The sequence below is a fragment of the Rhamphochromis longiceps genome, linkage group LG9, assembly GCF_057381845.1.
Source record: "Rhamphochromis longiceps isolate RC_006_pf linkage group LG9, R_longiceps_female_GT1.1, whole genome shotgun sequence".
NCBI lineage: Eukaryota > Metazoa > Chordata > Actinopteri > Cichliformes > Cichlidae > Rhamphochromis > Rhamphochromis longiceps.
The window spans coordinates 34077424-34096990 of NC_140565.1; the positions used below are offsets into that span (position 1 = coordinate 34077424).

The window sequence follows — 19567 nt, forward strand, 5'->3', positions numbered from 1 at the left end:
TCAATTCTGCCACATGTACAGGACATACAGAGAATAGAAATTTCGTTACTCTCAAACCCTAGATGAAATAGCAAATGAACATTTAAATATAAGAGAGTGATTAAAAAATGCAAATAAAATAATTAAAGAGTAAAAATTTTAATAAATACAATACAATTTTACGTATAACAAGAAAGCTATGCAATATACAATATACAATATTCAAGTAAGGGTAAATGACATTGAGTGTAAACCAGGCAGAGTAGTGCAAATAAGCAAATAGTGCAAATGGAGATTTAGTAATGTACGGTAAGAGATAGTGTAACAACAAAGTCTTATGAGGTAATGGCAGTCCAATGCTCCACAAAGTGACTGGTAACTGGTGCAGGCCAGTGAGTGAGTCAGAGAGTGTGTGTGTGTGTGTGTGTGTGTGTGTGTGTGTGTGTGTGTGTGTGTGTGTGTGTGTGTGACAGAGTTCAGTGAGACCGTGGTGGAGAAGAGGGGAGAGGGGGCAGAATCGGGAGGGAGTTAAGCTTCCTGACAGCCTGATGGATGAAGCTTCAGTCTGCTGGTCCTGGCCTGGAGACTCCGCAGTCTCCTCCCCGATGGCAGCAGCTTGAAGAAGCTTTGCATTGGGTGCGTGGGATCAGCCGCTATGCAAAGGGATTTTTTAGTGAGACGGGTGCTGTAAATGTCCTGGAGGGAGGGGAGAGAGACACCAATGATCCTCTCTGCAGCTCTCACTATGCGTTGGAGGGTTCTATGACAGGACGCATTGCAGGCTCCAAACCACACAGTGATGCAGCTCGACAGGATGCTCTCGATGGTGCCTCTGTAGAAAGTGTACATGATGGGGGCTGGTGCTCCTGCTCTTCTTAGTTTGCGGAGAAAGAAGAGACGCTGCTGTGATTTCTTGGCCAGTGCTGTGGTGTTGTACGTCCAGGAGAGATCCTCTGTGATGTGCACACCCAAGAACTTGGTGCTGCTCACTCTCTCCACAGACGCTCCGTCAATGGTCAGAGGAGCATGTTGGGTGTGCATTCTCCTGAAGTCCACGACAATCTCCTTCGTCTTCTCCACATTCAGAGAGAGATTGTTGTCAACACACCACGTGGCCAGGCGTCTCACCTCACTTCTGTAGTCGGTCTCATCCCTGTTGCTAATGAGACCCACCACCGTTGTGTCGTCCGCAAACTTGACATATCTTGACATATCCTATGGCACTGTTGATGATGGGGATGAGCTTTTTGCCAAATTCTTGAGCACAAACCAGAACTCAGGTGAAAAGCCTTCTGCCTATTTACAGCGGTTGCAGATAACCCTGAGTAAAGTCATTAAAAGAGGCGGCATCACTACAAATGATTCACTTCCGCTTCCGGCTGCATGGAGTGAAGTAGTGGGTGTGTCCAGCTCCGCTTATTAATTCTAAATATTGCATTTTCCAGACAACGTAATTCTTATTCTTGGTTAGCTGAAACCACACTAAAATGGATACTAAGAAGACCAGAAAATGTCTGTGAAGGTTCTCAGTCATCCAGGTCATCGTAGTCAAAGGAGCTTGCAAAGAAAAGCGTCTGGACTTCTTTAAGCTGCTTGAAGACGTTTCACCTCTCATCCGAGAAGCTTCTTCAGTTCTACACATCAGAAAATACACACAAAAGACCATAGACATCGATTCGACCACCTCAAGGACCTGAAGGACAGAATTGTTTAATTCCATGTGTGTGTCTCTTGCAGTCCTCCATAAGAGTCCTTCCGGGCGTAACATTGTTACAGAGAGACGGGTGTAAGGCTGTTCCAATTCTCAGCAGCGCTCTTCGCTTTTCCTGAGTCCTTAGCAATTCTTCTTCCTACGATGACGTTTTCATCAAGGCCAATGAAAAGAAGTTAGGAAAAAAGGAGAATGGAGGAACTTTTGGAACATACCCCATGTGGTTAAAATGTGCTGCTGAGTCACGTGACTGCACAACAATAAGTCACAGTAGAGCAGTAAGAAGAAGGCGGAAGCTTGAATGAATACCCTGAGTGTATTCATGTGTTCACGGATGGTGCTAAAAGTCCAGATACTGGAAGTACAGGGTTTGGAATAGCAGTTCCGTCGAAAAATATTGAAATAAACAGACGCACTTCAGATGGACTGGCAGTGTACTCGGTTGAAATGGTAGCAGTTTTGGTAGCATTGAAATGGGTAGAGTGTTCAAAAATCAGGCAGGTGGTTGTGTGGTCTGACTCGGCAGCTGTTCTTTCAAGTCTACAATCATTTTGTTCGAAGACAAGGCAGGGCATGCTGTATAGTATTCTGGAGACTATAAGCAGAATAAGGTGTTGTGGTGGCAATATTCACTTTCTTTGGGTGCCAGCTCATGTAGGGATCAGTGGAAATGAAAAGGTGGATAGGTTGGCAAAAAGAGTGTTGACTAAAAATAGGACTGAGATGGAAATTACAAGCAGCGGATCTGAAGCGAAAGGTATTGTTTGGAGGCAGGTTGTTCAGGAGTGGCAGAAGCGGTGGGATACAGGGAGTACGGGCAGGCAATTGTATCATCTTAAGAAGGAGGTGGCAGTGAGTAGGTTGTATAGGGGTAATAGGAGAGATGAGGTGGTCATTACCAGGCTTAGACTGGGACATTGTGCATTAAATAAAACACTACAGATGATAGGAGAACATGAGACGGGGCTTTGTGGAGTGTGCCAGGAGGAGATGGAGACAGTAGAGCATGTAATACTGCGGTGTAAGGGTTATGATGTGGAGAGGTCAGTTCTGCAGAATAGATTGAAGGAGCGGGGAATTGGGAAATTTTTGTTTTTGTTTTTTGTTTTGTTTTTTGGATACAAATTGTAAACTCACTGTCTGACCCATACTCCGGAACAGTAGGAGGCGGTAATGCTCCTTTACGTTGGTTGCCAACCGCCGTTAAACACAAAGAAGAAGAAGAAGAGAAGAGGGCGGAGCAAAGTGTGTGTGCACGAGAGGAGCCGAGCAGAGAGAGCTCCTTTGTCATGAAACGGGAGTAAAGTAGTGAACTTAGAGGAGAGAAACAAACTAAAGCATCGATCATAAACCACTACCAACGTCCTGATCGATATCTGCATCGATCTGCCCACCCTTGTCTCCTGGATCGTAGCTGCGATCAGCGTGAACCACGTGGGTCTCTGCTCCCTGATCTGTTTCCTGTGTTTGGAAAGAGTTCCAGCTTCATCGCGGAGTTTCTCTCGGTTTGTGGGCTCATCTAAAGGTAAGCACCGAGCTAACTTTACTGTGAGTTCAGTTCATGTTGAGTTTAGCTCCTGAATGAGGTCTTCTGCTGCTCTCCTCGGTGTCTGTTCACAGTTTATTGTGAACACGTTGAGAGAAGAGTGAGAGAGTGTTTGGAGAAAAACACCAACTAATCATTAGCTCAGCATGCTGGGAGAAGTTGGAGCAGAAAAGTCTTTTCATTGTCCCTGCAGCTGTTTTTCTGCCTGCACCAAACCTCTACAGCCTCGTTTCTATTTGAAGTGATGACAGGAAACCAGAGCGATCTGCTGCAGTATCAGGGTCACTATAACTTTATTGTCCAGCTGCTGTGGATGAACACGTTGTTTTTGTAGATCTGGGGTTTATAATAGCAGCAGTATTAATGAGACAAGGACAGCTCTGTCTTAACATAGTGAGTCCCTTTATTGGCAGGCCACAACAAAAAGAACCAGACGGTGCTGCATGAACATTTAATTAGTCCCTACCATAACACCCCTCCTCTGAGTATTCAATTCAGTTATATTTATATTTTTTTTTATATAGCACCAAATCCTCAAGGCGACTGTTGTTGTGATTTGGCTTCTAGGATATCTTCTTTCCGTAGTTTGGTTACTTGGTGGTATATGAGACTTGGGTGGGTGGGGGATTGTCTCAATGAGATAATATCGTGGAGAATTCCGCTCTGCTTTATATTGTCCCGTTTTCTTTCATGTCCCAGATCCAAACTTGATCTCCTGGTTGTAGTCCAGTGAGGTCTTGTGCTCTCTGTTGTTGAACCATTTCCACTGTTTCTATCTCTCCTCTCTCTCTTTTTTTCTTTTTTATGTCTCTCAGCATAGTGATGTTTATCCTGCCTGGTTTGAGGCAGGATGGAAGTATAGGGGCTGTGGTACGAAGTTTCCTCCCCATTAGAATCTCTGCAGGGCTATGTCCATTGGCAAGTGGTGTGGTGCAATATGCCATGATGGTGAGAGATGGGTCTGCTTTCTGTAGAAGGCTTTTTACTGTTCTCATTTCTCTTTCAGTCTCACCGTTTCTCTGAGGGAATCTCAGGCTGGAAGCGGTGTGGGCAAAGCCCCACTCTAGAGCAAACGTTGGGAAGAGTTCTGAGGAGAATTGTGGGCCATTATCTGACTTTAATTATGTTGGTATGCTGTGGCGTGCAAATACGGACTTTAAGTGTTCAATCATTGCTGCTGATGTGTTAGAAGACAGCTCAGGTATTTCTGTGTATCTTGAGAAATAGTCCACTACAACCAAATACTGGCTGTTACTCCAGTCAAAAAGATTTTGCAGTAGAGTTGGACATGTTTTATTGTTTCTGTCATGATCCTGGGTCCTTTTGACCCAGCATTTTGTGTTTTCTCTTCGATTTTGGTTCTGTTCTTCCTTTGTTTAGTGTTTACTCTGTTCTGCCCGTGTGTTCCTGTTTTATTGTGAAGGTCTGCGTCTTATGTGAGTGTTTTCAGTTTGCCTCCCTAGTCTCGTCACGATAATCACTCCCAGCTGTGTTCCCCACCTGCGTGTAATCTCCCTGTGTTCTCTGGGTGTATTTAAGTTGTATTTTCTGTCTTAGTAATTGCTGGTTCGTCTGTGTTGTTTCCCCTCGGTCTCCCTGCGTCTTTTCATATGTATTTCCCCGGACCTCCCTGCATCTTCGTTTCTAGTTTGTTTTGTTAGTTTTACCCAGTTTAGGTTTTCCTGTTTCACCTTCACCCACGCCATTGCTGTTTGTATTTTCTTTTGTTAAATAAATACTCATCTGCACCAGAGCTGCTGCCTTTTGGGTCCTTCCTACATTCCACACGGCTTGCCCCGGCAATCCGTGACAGTACGAACCAGCCACCATGGACCCAGCGGCAGTAAATCCGTCCGAGGAGCTCCAGGACGACATCGCGTATAATGTGGAGATTCTCCTCGGGCTATGGCTAGAGAACCCTCCAGAGGAGCTTCGTCGTGCCGTGGAAAGTCGGCTACAACGGCTCTTTTCTGGCCTGCCATGGCTTCTGCAGTCACTTCCTCCGACCATGCAGACTTTTTTCCGGCTCACACCGCACCTTCTCTCAGCCACTCCTGCCTCGCTGCCCGACTCGCCGGATGTGGTCTTGCCCGGCCCGTCGGTGCCATCTGTGGGGAAGAAACGCCGATCGCGCCGCGGGCGCGCCACCCCACAGCCGGACGTTCGGACTTCTAATTCGCTGGCTGTGGTGAGTGAGGACTCTGTGTCTTTTCCAGACGTTGTGACTGTTCATTCGGGGGCTGTGTCTTGTGTGGCGGATGTCAACGCGAGCTGCTTATCGCCTGTGCAGCTACCAGCAGCCCAGTTAGCCGCCCCGCAGACACACTCTGCTCAGCCAGCTCGGTTAGCTCCCCCGCAGCTACTCCCAGTTCAGTTAGCTCCCTCGCAGCCACCCTCAGTTCAGTTAGCTCCCTCGCAGCCACCCTCAGTTCAGTTAGCTCCCTCGCAGCCACCCTCAGTTCAGTTAGCTCCCTCGCAGCCACCCTCAGTTCAGTTAGCTCCCTCGCAGCCACCCTCAGTTCAGTTAGCTCCCCCGCAGCTACTCCCAGCTCAGTTAGCTCCCCCGCAGCTACTCCCAGCTCAGTTAGCTCCCCCGCAGTCCTTCACAGCTCAGTTTCCAGCGTCCCCCTCAGCTCAGTTTCCAGCGTCCCCCTCAGCTCAGTTTCCAGTACCACCCGTGCCGCCTGTAGCGCAGGCCCCAGTAGCTCCAGTGCCGCCTGTAGCGCAGGCCCCAGTAGCTCCAGTGCCGCCTGTAGCGCAGGCCCCAGTAGCTCCAGTGCCGCCTGTAGCGCAGGCCCCGATAGCAGTACGGTTCGCTGGTCAGCTTAACATTCAGCCAGGGGTCTCAAATCTCTCTGGCTCTGCATCAGCTCCTGCTGGGAGCTCGGATGAGCTCATCCAGGACTCCGCGGCTCCCACGCCGCCATCTACCTCGTCAGCTGGAGGGTCCGAGGGGCCCGTTCAGCCTCCTGTCTCCGCTGGAGGGTCCGAGGGGCCCGTTCAGCAACCTTCCTCGTCAGCTGGGGGTTCAGGAGAACCGCACCAGCACCATGCCACATCAGCTGGAGGGCCCGAGGAGCCCATCCAGCCACCTTCTGCTACGCCTGGTCCAGCCTGTGCTTCGTCAGCTGCAGCTCCAGCCTGTGCTTCGTCAGCTGCAGCTCCAGCCTGTGCTTCGTCAGCTGCAGCTCCAGCCTGTGCTTCGTCAGCTGCAGCTCCAGCCTGTGCTTCGTCAGCTGCAGCTCCAGCCTGTGCTTCGTCAGCTGCAGCTCCAGCCTGTGCTTCGTCAGCTGCAGCTCCAGCCTGTGCTTCGTCTGCTGCAGCCTCAGAGCCTTCGTCTGCTGCAGCCTCAGAGCCTTCGTCTGCTGCAGCCTCAGAGCCTTCGTCTGCTGCAGCCTCAGAGCCTTCGTCTGCTGCAGCCTCAGAGCCTTCGTCTGCTGCAGCCTCAGAGCCTTCGTCTGCTGCAGCCTCAGAGCCTTCGTCTGCTGCAGCCTCAGCCTGTGCTTCGCCTGGTCCCGCCTTGACTGGTCCCGCCTCGACTGGTCCTGTGCCCACCGGGCCTCGGCCAGTACGCCTGACACTGGAGAGCCGCCGCCGCTGCCTTCCGCACGGCCGGCCCCCGGACCGCCATCGCCTGAGTGGCCGCCGTTGCCTTCCGCACGGCCGGCACCCTGAACTGTTTGGACTCCTGTGCTGTCGGCCCCCTGGCCGGCCCCCTGGTCTTTTCTGTTTTGGACTCGGTTTTCCTGTGCTTTGGTGTGCTTTTCTTTTGGTTTTGGACTTGTGTTTTGTTTTTCTTTTTGTCTTCTGGCCTTCTGGTGCTCCTGTTTTGTTTTGCCTCGAGCCCTCCGTCCTGGACCCCCTCCGCCCGCCCTGGTCGGGTTGTTTTCTGGTTTTTTTTTTGTTTTGTTTTTGGGCTGTCGGGAGCCAGCCCTTGAGGGGGGGGGGGGGGGTTCTGTCATGATCCTGGGTCCTTTTGACCCAGCATTTTGTGTTTTCTCTTCGATTTTGGTTCTGTTCTTCCTTTGTTTAGTGTTTACTCTGTTCTGCCCGTGTGTTCCTGTTTTATTGTGAAGGTCTGCGTCTTATGTGAGTGTTTTCAGTTTGCCTCCCTAGTCTCGTCACGATAATCACTCCCAGCTGTGTTCCCCACCTGCGTGTAATCTCCCTGTGTTCTCTGGGTGTATTTAAGTTGTATTTTCTGTCTTAGTAATTGCTGGTTCGTCTGTGTTGTTTCCCCTCGGTCTCCCTGCGTCTTTTCATATGTATTTCCCCGGACCTCCCTGCATCTTCGTTTCTAGTTTGTTTTGTTAGTTTTACCCAGTTTAGGTTTTCCTGTTTCACCTTCACCCACGCCATTGCTGTTTGTATTTTCTTTTGTTAAATAAATACTCATCTGCACCAGAGCTGCTGCCTTTTGGGTCCTTCCTACATTCCACACGGCTTGCCCCGGCAATCCGTGACAGTTTCATCTCTGTGTTGCTGCTGTCTTATTTGTTGTTGTCTGTCCTCTATTTCAGGAAGGCCTGATGTGCATACAAGTCCATTTCATCTCTTAATGTCGTGTTAGAAACCGCTCTTTCTGGCACTCTGGGCAGCACGTCTGCAATTGCTGCGTGTATGACATGTGAGATGGTGAAAGAGAACCTCATTACCGTATTTTCATGACCATAAGACGCACTGTACTAAAAGGCGCAGTCTCAGTTATGTGTGCCATTACTGTATTTAACACACACATAAGGCGCACTGGATCATAGGGCGCATACAAGTACCGTATGCGTATTTAAAAATAAAGCGGGAGCAAACCTGAGTTCGGTGCCTTACTCACATTTCTATTACCGGTAATCGTCATCATCAACAACACACAAGCATACAAGTGTGCGTATTTAAAAATAAAGCAGGAGCAAAACAAAGTTTGGTACTCACATTTTTATCATCAATCAAACCCATCGAAGTCCTCATCCTCTGTGTCTGAATTGAACAGCTGCGCTAAATCTCCATCAAACATGCCAGGTTCACTGTCTTCACCGTCAGAGTCACTTTCCGTGCCGTGCGGCTCCTCGGAAATGATGCCGGCTTTTGCGAAAGCTCGAACAACAGTGCCAGCAGACATGTTAGCCCAAGCATCTACAATCCATTGGCAAATTGTGGCGTAACTCGCCCGGCGCTGCCTTCCACTCTTGGTGAAACTGTGGTCTCCATCGGTCATCCATCGCTCCCAGGCCGCTCGCAGCCTTACTTTGAACGGGCGGTTCACACCGATGCCCAGCGGTTGGAGTTTCTTTGTCAGGCCTCCCGGAATGACAGCAAGCTCACAGTTCATTTGTTTCACTAGTTTTTTCACATCGGCTGTGAGATGGGCACGCGTAGAGTCACAGATTAAGAGCGATGGTGATGCGTGGAAAAAACCACCTGGTCTCCTTACATACACCTCCCTCAGCCAGTCTTTCATCATTTCCTCATCCATCCAGCCCTTTTCATTTGCCTTAATGATGATTCCTGCTGGAAACTTCTCTTTAGGCAAAGTCTTTCGCTTAAAAATCACCATAGGCGGCAGTTTCTGTCCATTAGCATGGTAGCCAAGCACAACAGTGAAAGAAGACTTTTCGTGCCCCGTTGTGCGTATCGCTACCGTGCTGGTCCCCTTCTTCTCCACAGTGTGACTCACCGGGATGTCAAAAGTGAGCGGGACCTCGTCCATGTTTGTGATGTGGCTGGGCTGGATGTTTTTGTCGCCGATGTGTTTGCTGCAGTAGGAGCGGAAGATGGCCAGCTTTTCCTTATAATCCGCTGGAAGTTGCTGCGCTACCGTAGTCCTGGTCCGGATGGAAAAATGGCACCGTTTCATAAAACGAAAGCACCAAGACGGACCTCCTTGGAAATGTTCAATGTTCATCTCTTCAGCTAGTGAAACTGCTTTTAGCCGAATGGTGACCGTCGAAACGCTTCTCCCGCTCGTTCTTTGCTCGATGATCCACCGCTCGAGTCTTTCTTCCAACTCGGGCCACCTCGCCTTATGTCCGCGGAAACTCAGCTGCGTTTTCTTGACCTGCCGGAGCTTGTTTTCCAGCTTCCTCCATTTGCGAACCATCGATTCGTTAATCTTAAATTCTCTCGCCGCTGCTCGATTTCCATGTTCCTCCGCGTAGCTGATGGCCTTCAGTTTAAACTGTGCTTCGTAAGCGTGTCTCTTTGCCATTTTCAGGGTTGTTAAAACAACGATGTCCTGCATAATGCACATACCTGTTCTTTTATACAGGTATGTGCGATTGTCCCGGTATATACGATCAACGCCCACACTTCAGCCTTTAACGTTCTCATGGTGTTCTCTACTACGTCCTCCTTACAACACAGAGGGCGCACCGCGCTATAGGGCGCGCCGCACTTTTTGAAGAAAATCTAAGACTTTTAAGTGCGCCTTATGGTCGTGAAAATACGGTAGCCAGATTATATCGCTGCTGTGGGCCCGGGTCAGGGTAAGGGGTAAGCAAATAGGGTAAACATGGATACCCCCTATCACCAAGCAAGTAGCCAGTGAACTCTCCTAAGACAGAAGGATACACTTCAGTTCAAATGTCCCTGAAGCAATTGGTCTTTATATATTTTAAAGTATTCTCAACTCACCATGTCCACATTTTGTGCTCAGTGTACATTCACGGAATATTTGTGAGTCATGGACAGAGCCTGGCCACTTGGCTTCCACATTTGTGATAATGTTGGCAGCATCACATATGATCTTCACAGTGCAGAGAACACAAATTAGCATCCATTACTATAATGAAATAATTTGTTAGTTTGAAATGCTACAGGGAACTATGTACCTGTACATTAATGCTGTGGAAAGACTTCCTGTTCACATAGTCTCCTTCATTTACTGAAGGAGCAATGATTGGAATGTGAGTGCCATCTATACAGCCAATCACGCCTGGGAACCGTGAGAATAAATGTAAAATTTAAGTAGTAGTCCAAGTATCACCACATCATAAATTAAGTTTTGGTCATCCTGATACCTGCAACTTTGTGGCATCCCTCTTTGATGAATCTTGTGGGTCTATGACCGGGGAACACCACAAACGAGTACAGGAGACGTTTCAGTGCAACTGTAACATTCCTGACTGCCCGACAGACGGTAGCCTTGGAAACGTGCTCAGCGTCACCAATATTATACAGAAAGCTCCCGTTTGCAAAAAACCGAAGTGCGATACAAATAATATGTACAGAACTGAGAGGATGTCCGCGATGTCACATGCGTAATATATGGCCTGAGGATGTTATCCAAATAAATTATAGATTGTGCTGAGAAACGGTAACGTTCACACAGGAAATCATCAGGAAATGATAAAATGTCCAAACGCGCTCTGATCACTCTCTCCCGGCGGAGAGCTCTGCGGAGAATTTGGGCTTCACGATCTACTGGCTCTTCAAGGACGGGGCACGCCATGTCCGACACTTCCTACTGTCAGGTTTCCGACAAAGGGGCGGAGACAGTCAGGGTTAGTTGTAGTAAACCTGCTAGGGGGCAGGTTAGCTTCACGGAGTGTGTCGTCATAGTGACTCACTCAGAATTAATCTAAACTCGCTTTGTGAAACCGAAAACCCAGAGTTTTCGTTAACTCAGGGTATACTTACTCAGATTTTCCACTAAACCGGCTTCCTGAAATAGGGCCCAGGAAGACAACTGTGGAGCTCCATAAGTGTGGCTCAAGTTTGAATACAATTTGGTGCCATTTACAATTAATACAGATAGTTTCTCTCTTTACTCTTAAAGTTAACAAATATGTTTTTTATATTTATCAATCTAAAAAAATAAACATTTAGTCTGATTTGATGTTAGAATTAAGAAAGTGTTTTTATCCGAAGAGTGTGTAAATATCTGGTTTCCACTGTATATTTGATGATGTTGGTGTTTGGCTTGATTGTCAGCACAGAGAGGGAGAGAGAGGAGAATGAGGACAGAACAGAGATGGAACAAGAGCAGGTGAGACACACATGTTAGTCCAGGAGTGGGCAATCTCAGTCCACGAGGGCCGGTGTCCCTGCAGGTTTTAGATCTCACCTTGGGTCAACACACCTGAATCACATGATTAGTTCGTTACCAGCCTCTGGAGAACTTCCGGACATGTTGAGGGGCTAATTTAGCCATTTAAATCAGCTGTGTTGGTTCGAGGACACATCTAAAACCTGCAGGGACACCAGCTCTCGTGGACTGAGACTGCCCACCCCTGTGTTAGTCAAATGGTTGTTTACCAAAAGTATCACTGTATCATAGGTCCTCATGTATCTCGTACCTAGTGTTTCTTTTTAGGTTTGTTATTTTTCAAATTCTATATTTATTAAGTTATGCAGCTTGTTTGCACAACAAGGCTAAATAATTATATAAACTTTTCTCAATCTAAATAGTGGACTTTGGTAGAATTAAAAAATAAGTGTAGTGCAGGTCTATGATGATTTTTAGTTCTACTATCATCTAGTTCTGATTCTGGTTCTGTCTTGGTTAAATCCTCATTAGTCCTGTTTTAATTCCGGATCAGTTCTGGGTCTGGTTGAATTGGGGTTTAGTCCGCGTGTCATGATACAGCCCTGGTTTTGTTCTGCCTTGCCTGCCAAAACGGAGCCTATTAATCTTTCAGTCATTTCTAAAACCCCCCCCCCCCCCCCCCCACCCACCCTTTAGGGCTAAGCCCTGGGTGTATCAAATGTCTGCCTCCGCCTCTGCCTGAAACACTTCCTGCTTTTCCAGCCTCAGGCTCCTTTAGCTTAGCTGTGAACCAGAGCTGGTCAGTATTCTAACTCACCCTGGTGTGTGATGCTGTGCAGCTTCCTCACAGATGCTGATGTTACAGGACGTCACAGCATCTCTATAATAATCCAAACTGTTGGTAACAATCCTGAAAACCTCCCAGTCGGTGCAGTCCAGACACACCTGCAGATTCTCCACAGCCTCATCAGTCCACTGCTTCAGTGTCTTCACAAAAGCTTTAGACAGTTTCAGTTTGTGCCTGTTTGCAGGGATCAAGTGAACCGTGACATGGTCTGAGAATCTTGATGTAGTTTGAGATGATGATACTCTTACTATCAGCTCACCTTCTGTTTTGTAGAGTATTTTTTATCCATTTTGTTTAATAAAATCTATGAGGTTCAAATGAAGCACCAAACTGCAGTTACTCAGTGGAGGTTCATTACTGCAGTTTCTCACCACTGTTGTTAACTGTTCCAGCTGATCATCAGGAGGAGACGAGCCATTTAGACTCAGCTCAGCCACTACAGAGGAAACAATGACTTCAACCCAAAAGGTGAGCAAGAATATCTCTGTTATTGAACCTGTGTGCAAGTTACAACTCTCATTGTAGCTCATAATTGTAATGTCATACTATCACTAGAAGGTGGTGGTAACACACCTACGACGTGTTTGTTGACATCTTTGATTCCACTAATGGAGTTTCAGTTTGTTCCACGACTGCATTTCACTCACTGCCTCTGTTTGTATCTCTGTCACTGCAGGACCAACATGGAGCGAGAAGTCAGCGCTCTCAGGAGGCCGACAAACCTCACAGAAGAAAGGGGGAGAAAAAATACAGCTGTGACGAGTGTGGGAAGAATTTTACCCTGGCTGGAAACTTAAAAAAACACAAAGTCATCCACAGTGGAGTTAAAGCTTACATCTGTAAGTTGTGTGGAAAATCTTTCAACCGGGCTGGAAGCTTAAAAACACACCAACTCATCCACAGTGGAGTTAAAGCATACAGCTGTGACTTATGTGGAAAATCTTTTACTTTGGCTGCTAACTTAAAAAGACACCATCTCATCCACAGTGGAATTAAACCGTACACCTGTGACTTGTGTGGAAAATCGTTTACTCACGCTGAAAGCTTAAAAACACACCGACTCATCCACAGTGGAGTTAAAGCATACACCTGTGACTTGTGTGGAAAAAGTTTTACTTTTGCTGCTAACTTAAAAAGACACCATCTCATCCACAGTGGAATTAAACCGTACACCTGTGACTTGTGTGGAAAATCTTTTGCCCACGCTGGAAGCTTACAAACACACCAACTTATCCACAGTAGATTTAAAGCATACAGCTGTGACTTGTGTGGAAAGTCTTTTGCCCACGCTGGAAGCTTAAAAACACACCAGCTCGTCCACAGTGGAGTTAAAGCATACACCTGTGACTTGTGTGGAAAATCTTTTGCCCACGCTGAAAGCTTAAAAAGACACCAACTCATCCACAGTGGAGTTAAAGCGTACACCTGTGACTTTTGTGGAAAATCTTATACCCACGCTGAAAGCTTAAAAAGACACCAACTCATCCACAGTGGAGTTAAAGCATACACCTGTGACTTATGTGGAAAATCTTTTACCCAGCCTGGAAACTTACAAACACACCAACTCATCCACAGTGGAGTTAAAGCATACACCTGTGACTTGTGTGGAAAATCTTTTACCCAGGCTGGAAGCTTAAAAAGACACCAACTCAGCCACAGTGGAGTTAAAGCATACAGCTGTGATCAGTGTGGTAAAGCTTTTACTCACAGTGGCCTCTTACAGCGTCATCAAGTTATCCACTCTGGATTTAAGGCGTACAGCTGCCACATATGTGGAAAAACCTTCCACTTGCTAGGCAGCCTAAATATTCACCTCCGCATTCATACTGGAAATGACGTTTACTGCTGTGATCAGTGTGGGAAACTGTTTGTGAGATATAAAGACTTAGAACGCCACATGTTTACCCACACTGTGGGGAGACCTTATAAATGTGACCTGTGTGAGAAGACTTTTAAAGCGCCACGTTACCTTAAAATCCACCAACAGAGCCACACCAGAAAGAAACTGCAAGTGCAGTTACTGTGAGGTATGTATGTATATTATTATCTTCTTGTTTAAGACTGACTGTTTCGTTCAACTGTGCTCATTAAATTGTGTTCGCATGTTAGTAATTCTACTGGACTCAATTTTGGAATTTTGGAAACAGTGCATTTAGATAATGACTGAAACCAGCCCACTGAAGGAACAATGTGCTGGGAGTTCAGTTCCTTAAGCTTAATTATGCAGATTCTCATGACCATTGATCAACAACCACTGACCATTATGCAAATGTACTGTTTATAAGATTGGGGGAAACTTGCAGTCAGCTGAGACTGAAGGAGTCACTTGGATGAGTGACGAAACGTTTCTCCCACAAAATTATATGTCCAGATGAACAGAATCAATTTTTGGAGGTTTACTTACCTGGATGATTGAGCATGCATCAAGATGGGTTGACAATGTTTCTTTCTCGCTGATATAACGGGACACCTCAACGAGTTACAAAATATGATCCCCAGATAACACAACTTTCAAATACAAAGCAGCGGCAGGGATCACATTAATCTGCAAATCCTTGTTTAAAGATAAGTCATATTAGCCCAGTTTATTTTTTCTTATCATTGTTTTTGGGGCGAATGTGGCTCAAGAGTTGGCAGTTCTTCTTGTAATCGGAAGGTTGCCGGTTCGAGCCCCGGCTCCGACAGTCTCGGTCGTTGTGTCCTTGGGCAAAACACTTCACCCGTTGCCTACTGGTGTTGGCCAGAGGGCCCGGTGGCGCTAGTGTCCGGCAGCCTTGCCTCTGTCAGCGCGCCCAAGGCAGCTGTGGCTACAATGTAGCTGCCATCACCAGTGTGTGAATGGGTGGATGACTGAATGCAGTGTCAAGGTCCATAGGGATTAAGTAAAGCGCTATACAGGCCATTTACCATTGTTGTGAGGCGACCATTAATAGCATCTGCATTTTCTGTTTGTATAGTTCCTTTGCTGTTATGGTGTTCTTGTTATGGATAAAAAAATTTTTTTTTGAAATATAGCAAATCTATTTCTATGAAGTTGTTCTATATAGTGTGTAAGATAAGATGACCTTTATTAGTCCCACAGGTGGGAAATTTGTCTCGTTACAGCAAAAGTGCAAAGTTATGTAGCACTTAGCAGTTATGTAACTGTTGATATGCAGCATTATTAAATTTATTGTTAATGCAATTGTTGATATGGTAAATTGACTTTTGAGGAAATTTTAGATGGCACTCATCATCAGAAAGGTTGCCTACCACTGGTAGAAAGGTTGCTCTACAACAAAGACATTTATTGAGTCTCAGTACCAGGTCACTTTACTCTAGCATGCAAAGTGCTTTACCGTGTTGTATAAAGCACTTTGAGTGCTCAGGCAGAGTAAAAAAGTGCTTTATAAGAATCAATCCATTTTACTTGTATTTACTAAATGAACAACGGGAGGGTCATCTAACTAAAACCAATCAGTGTATCCCACCTGACCCCCTCAGAATCAGCTTACTTTTTATTTCAGGCCACTTTCAGAATTAAAATGTTGAAGGAATTCCCTGACTTACACTGTCTTTGTGTCTTTGTTTAGAAGCAGACCGACACAGATGGATTCAGTTCTCAACCCTGTCATCACTGTGGTGGTGGGAAAGAGTTTCACTGTGACCTTTTGTGGAAAAACTTTCACTCTGCAACAGACCCTAAAAATCTGGACTTCTTTAAATTGCTTGAAGATTATTTCACCTCTCAACCGAGAATCTTCTTCAGGTCTAAGGTCAAATGGTGGAGAGTTCCAGATTTAAGCTCTGTGGGAGCGTCCCCCTTAGAGGGACCTCCTAATGATCCTCTACCTAATCGCACAAGAGAAGGTGTGAAAACGGGTGTAGGTAGGATACAATTTATACAAGGAGTATAAAAGAGGTGATATTTTTGGTGTCAATGCTGGTGTGAAGATTGTGCTGTTTTGATTGCTTTGCAAATATTCATTTCAATAAATCCAAGGAAATATTTGGTTTCAACGTTCAGTTTATTTTTAGGAAATATTCCAACAGTTAAGTGTTGATAAATGAACTTGAGTCTCTAAAAATGGGCTAAAGGAGATGTGAAGTGCAAACATATGTACATTGTGTGTAATGGGATTTGGCAAGGTTGAGAGATCTCCCGGATATAAAGAAAAATGTAAATACGAGACTGACAAAAAAATTGATAATAAAGACTTAATAAAGCAAAACACTGGATGGTACAGCTCATGAAGGCACAAACATGGCCTGCTACTGGATGTGTGAGAGGCAGAGAGAAGGGGACGGGCTCCCAGACATCGCAGTGAAGGTCAAAGGTGAAAATAAGACATGCAGAGAGAAGTCACTCACTGTCTGTGCATGTTAGGAATATAGTGATTAAATAAAGTTCATTTAGTGAATTTTTTTTAAAAATTTTTTTATATATATATACATTGCAATGGTTCTCATTAAGAGTTGGCCCTCCATGTAATAATGGGTAAAAGAGTGAATTTGGCTCTATGATTGAACTGAATTATTGAGACTGACATGTAGAGCTGCAGAGGGATTTCCAAACATGCTTAGATATCATAGCCAGTTTAAGTCAGGGTGCAATTTTCCTGCGCCAAATTAGTCTGAACAGAATATCCTAGACTTATATAGTAAGTACAAAATTACAGGCTGAGAATTGTTAGATAATAGTGTAACCCATGTGAAATACAGGTCCGTAAAATCCCCCCCCCCCTTCTTTTTTTTATCTAAGGCTATAGCCTGTTATTGTCAGAAGGGGGTGCTGTAATGCAGTTTTGTGTTCTGACAACCGTGCGTCTAGTGCGCAGGAAGCATTACCTGTCTCTTCCTATGAGATCTTCCCTCTCTGATGGCAGTCAAGTGTGTGTCGGAGCTCACCGAAAAGTATTTGGTATGCAATGCTGCAACCTGATTAATGAGACCAGATTGTTTTACGTATAAATGCTAATAAGCTACTCTTTTATTAGGCCCCGAACTCTGACCACAAAGGGAATAACGTCTGTCCAGTTATTTGTGTTGGAATATCCCAGTGAGTGACATGCCGTTTGTTCATCAAATTTGGTGTGTTGTTTTACTTTTCTTGTTGTTCTTCACAGTGTGTTATAAGTGTTGAATGCTTTGAGCTAAAGGTGTTTTACTGCCGATGCTAGCTGCTAATAGCTGTTAGCTACCCTACCCCCACGAAGCCATATTCCGATCGGGGAGGTATTCGGATAGAAGCACTAGCTCTGTTTATATTAGAATGGTTAAGTCTTAATAGAAATGAGCATATTTCAAGTTTAATAGTATTTGCACTGTGAATTAAGTTACATTTGCTTGTTAGCCTTACGGATGAATGTCACCTTGATTGCGATGACTATTTACATTACTGTTTAAGCTGCTGATGTTCTTTATTGTGATATAATTGTGATAAAATAGTTGATACTGGTACAAACAAGTTACTGTAACTCTTGTAACTTGGTAAAGCTAAATGGAATGCCATTTGTTATTAATACATTTGGAAAAGAAGTTCATGAGCTCATGTTAAGAACACAAGATGGAAAAGAAATTCATTGTTCTGCACTGTTTGTGTAGATTGGTTTTTTGTACTAGAAAGGATTCTGGAGAACCACTGACGGCGAGAACAGCCCAAATGAGATCCTGAATGATCATGAAATGATGTGGCCAGCCATGCGATCGGATTGTAGGATTTGCCTGAGAAACTGATTCAAGCATCCCTGTATTTCAGACAAGCCCTATCCCAGATAATAGGGTTTGCACACTGACACTTCCGCTACAGGTTTCAACGACTTTAAAGGACAATTCAGACTGGACAATTCAAACTTCACAACGGGAATACTTCCATCCGTTTTATTCATTCAAAAGAGTTCTGATACAATTCAGTATAAGTCTTTCATTCGACTGTCTTTATTTTATTTGTTCTGCTTTATATCTATTCACCTTTAAAATGCACTATTAGTGTGCAGTTTGGTTTATTGTGCTGTATATGTTTATGAATGGTACTGAGGCAATAAAGGTCTCAGTTGTTCATTTCCAAGCCAATTCCTTTTGTGAGTCTCCAAAACAAAACCTCCTTCTGAACCTAGTAAGATGTTTAGGGTCTCTATTTGAAGTGAAAGTGTACTGGTCCTGAGTAGAGGTGCTACACAAATGTGGCGCACCAGCCAGGAGGTTTAATTCCTTTTATTTTTGGAAGTTTAGCAACTGGTGCTTTCATGCCTTTTGGGTCAAATCATTACATTTGTCAATGACATTCTGGGTTGGAGTAATAAGAACATGGATGTAATCCAAACTGAAGGTGTCAAAGTACCTAACTCTGTCCTAGTAGGAGGGTAACAGGTGATGAGGTTGACAATGAGGTTATTGATTACTTAGGGTAGTTTGGTTCCATTGGAAGAGTAATTAAAATAACTAGCACAGAGGCACATTTTAAAAACACAGCCATTGTGGAGTTCCAATCAGGTGAACCAGTCCAGTTCCTTAAGGATAGCTTACCTTGCAAAAGACAAAGCCATAACCCAAGTGTTGTCCATCATATCCAGCTGCTGTCTGGCTGTATGCTGCAGACAGGGGTTCGTGTTTAATCCATTCTTACCTAACTGAACTAAAAGGTCTTGCCGAACTGAGTGGTGCAGATTTTGAGGTTTTGTTAGGTGAGCTGGCCAAAATGAAGAAGTCCACTGAGAGTAACCCCACAGTTGGACCAAATGCATCAGTGCCTAGTCAAAATCCGCAGTTCACTAGTGACACAGACTGAGATGAACCAACCATCATTGAGGATCAAAGTCCTGTTAAATTGGGCAGTGGTTCAACCCACTCGCCTGAGCATGGCTCTCACTCATCCTCTCCAAGTGTAGAGGTGACTGCCTCGCACAGAACAACCACTATTTACTTACCACCTGAACAGCTCACTCCACCTGAAGTACAGAGAGTAGTAGTTGAGGATGTCATTATGAACAATGAAATGCCTTCTCAAGGTCACGCAAAGGCCCTTCTCGGAGAAAACCCCTTGCTCTACTTTCGAAGCTGATTATGATACGTGGCGCAACAATGTTGAATTCCCCCTCACAGATCGTACCATATCTGACAAACTTAAGGTAACGAAAGTAGTTGAGAGCCTTCTTCCGCCAACTGCTGACATTGCAAAGCACCTTGGTCCTAACGCTTCTTGATTATATCAGCCTTCTTTTTCAAGTCAAGTCAAGTCAACTTTATTTGTCAATTCTGCCACATGTACAGGACATACAGAGAATAGAAATTTCGTTACTCTCAAACCCTAGATGAAATAGCAAATGAACATTTAAATATAAGAGAGTGATTAAAAAATGCAAATAAAATAATTAAAGAGTAAAAATTTTAATAAATACAATACAATTTTACGTATAACAAGAAAGCTATGCAATATACAATATACAATATTCAAGTAAGGGTAAATGACATTGAGTGTAAACCAGGCAGAGTAGTGCAAATAAGCAAATAGTGCAAATGGAGATTTAG

The 19567-nt window shown here is 45.1% G+C and overlaps 1 protein-coding gene across 5 annotated transcripts; it reads left to right on the top strand.

Moving 5' to 3' along the window:
• The first annotated feature begins 563 nt into the window (after window positions 1-563).
• On the top strand, window positions 564-18107 carry LOC146662730 (uncharacterized). Of its 5 annotated transcripts, XM_085419339.1 has the most exons (5): window positions 2786-3215; window positions 11160-11214; window positions 12454-12529; window positions 12738-14088; window positions 15634-18107. In XM_085419339.1, exons 3-4 carry the CDS (start codon window positions 12512-12514, stop codon window positions 14085-14087), a joined length of 1368 nt encoding a protein of 455 aa, XP_085275465.1. In that variant the 5' UTR covers window positions 2786-3215; window positions 11160-11214; window positions 12454-12511; the 3' UTR covers window position 14088; window positions 15634-18107. The 5 variants fall into 5 exon arrangements, with proteins under 5 accessions (XP_085275461.1, XP_085275466.1, XP_085275465.1 ...); XM_085419340.1 differs by lacking the exon at window positions 11160-11214 and having other exon boundaries at window positions 2780-3215; window positions 15637-18107; XM_085419336.1 differs by lacking the exon at window positions 11160-11214 and having other exon boundaries at window positions 2787-3215.
• The last annotated feature ends 1460 nt before the right edge of the window (window positions 18108-19567 follow it).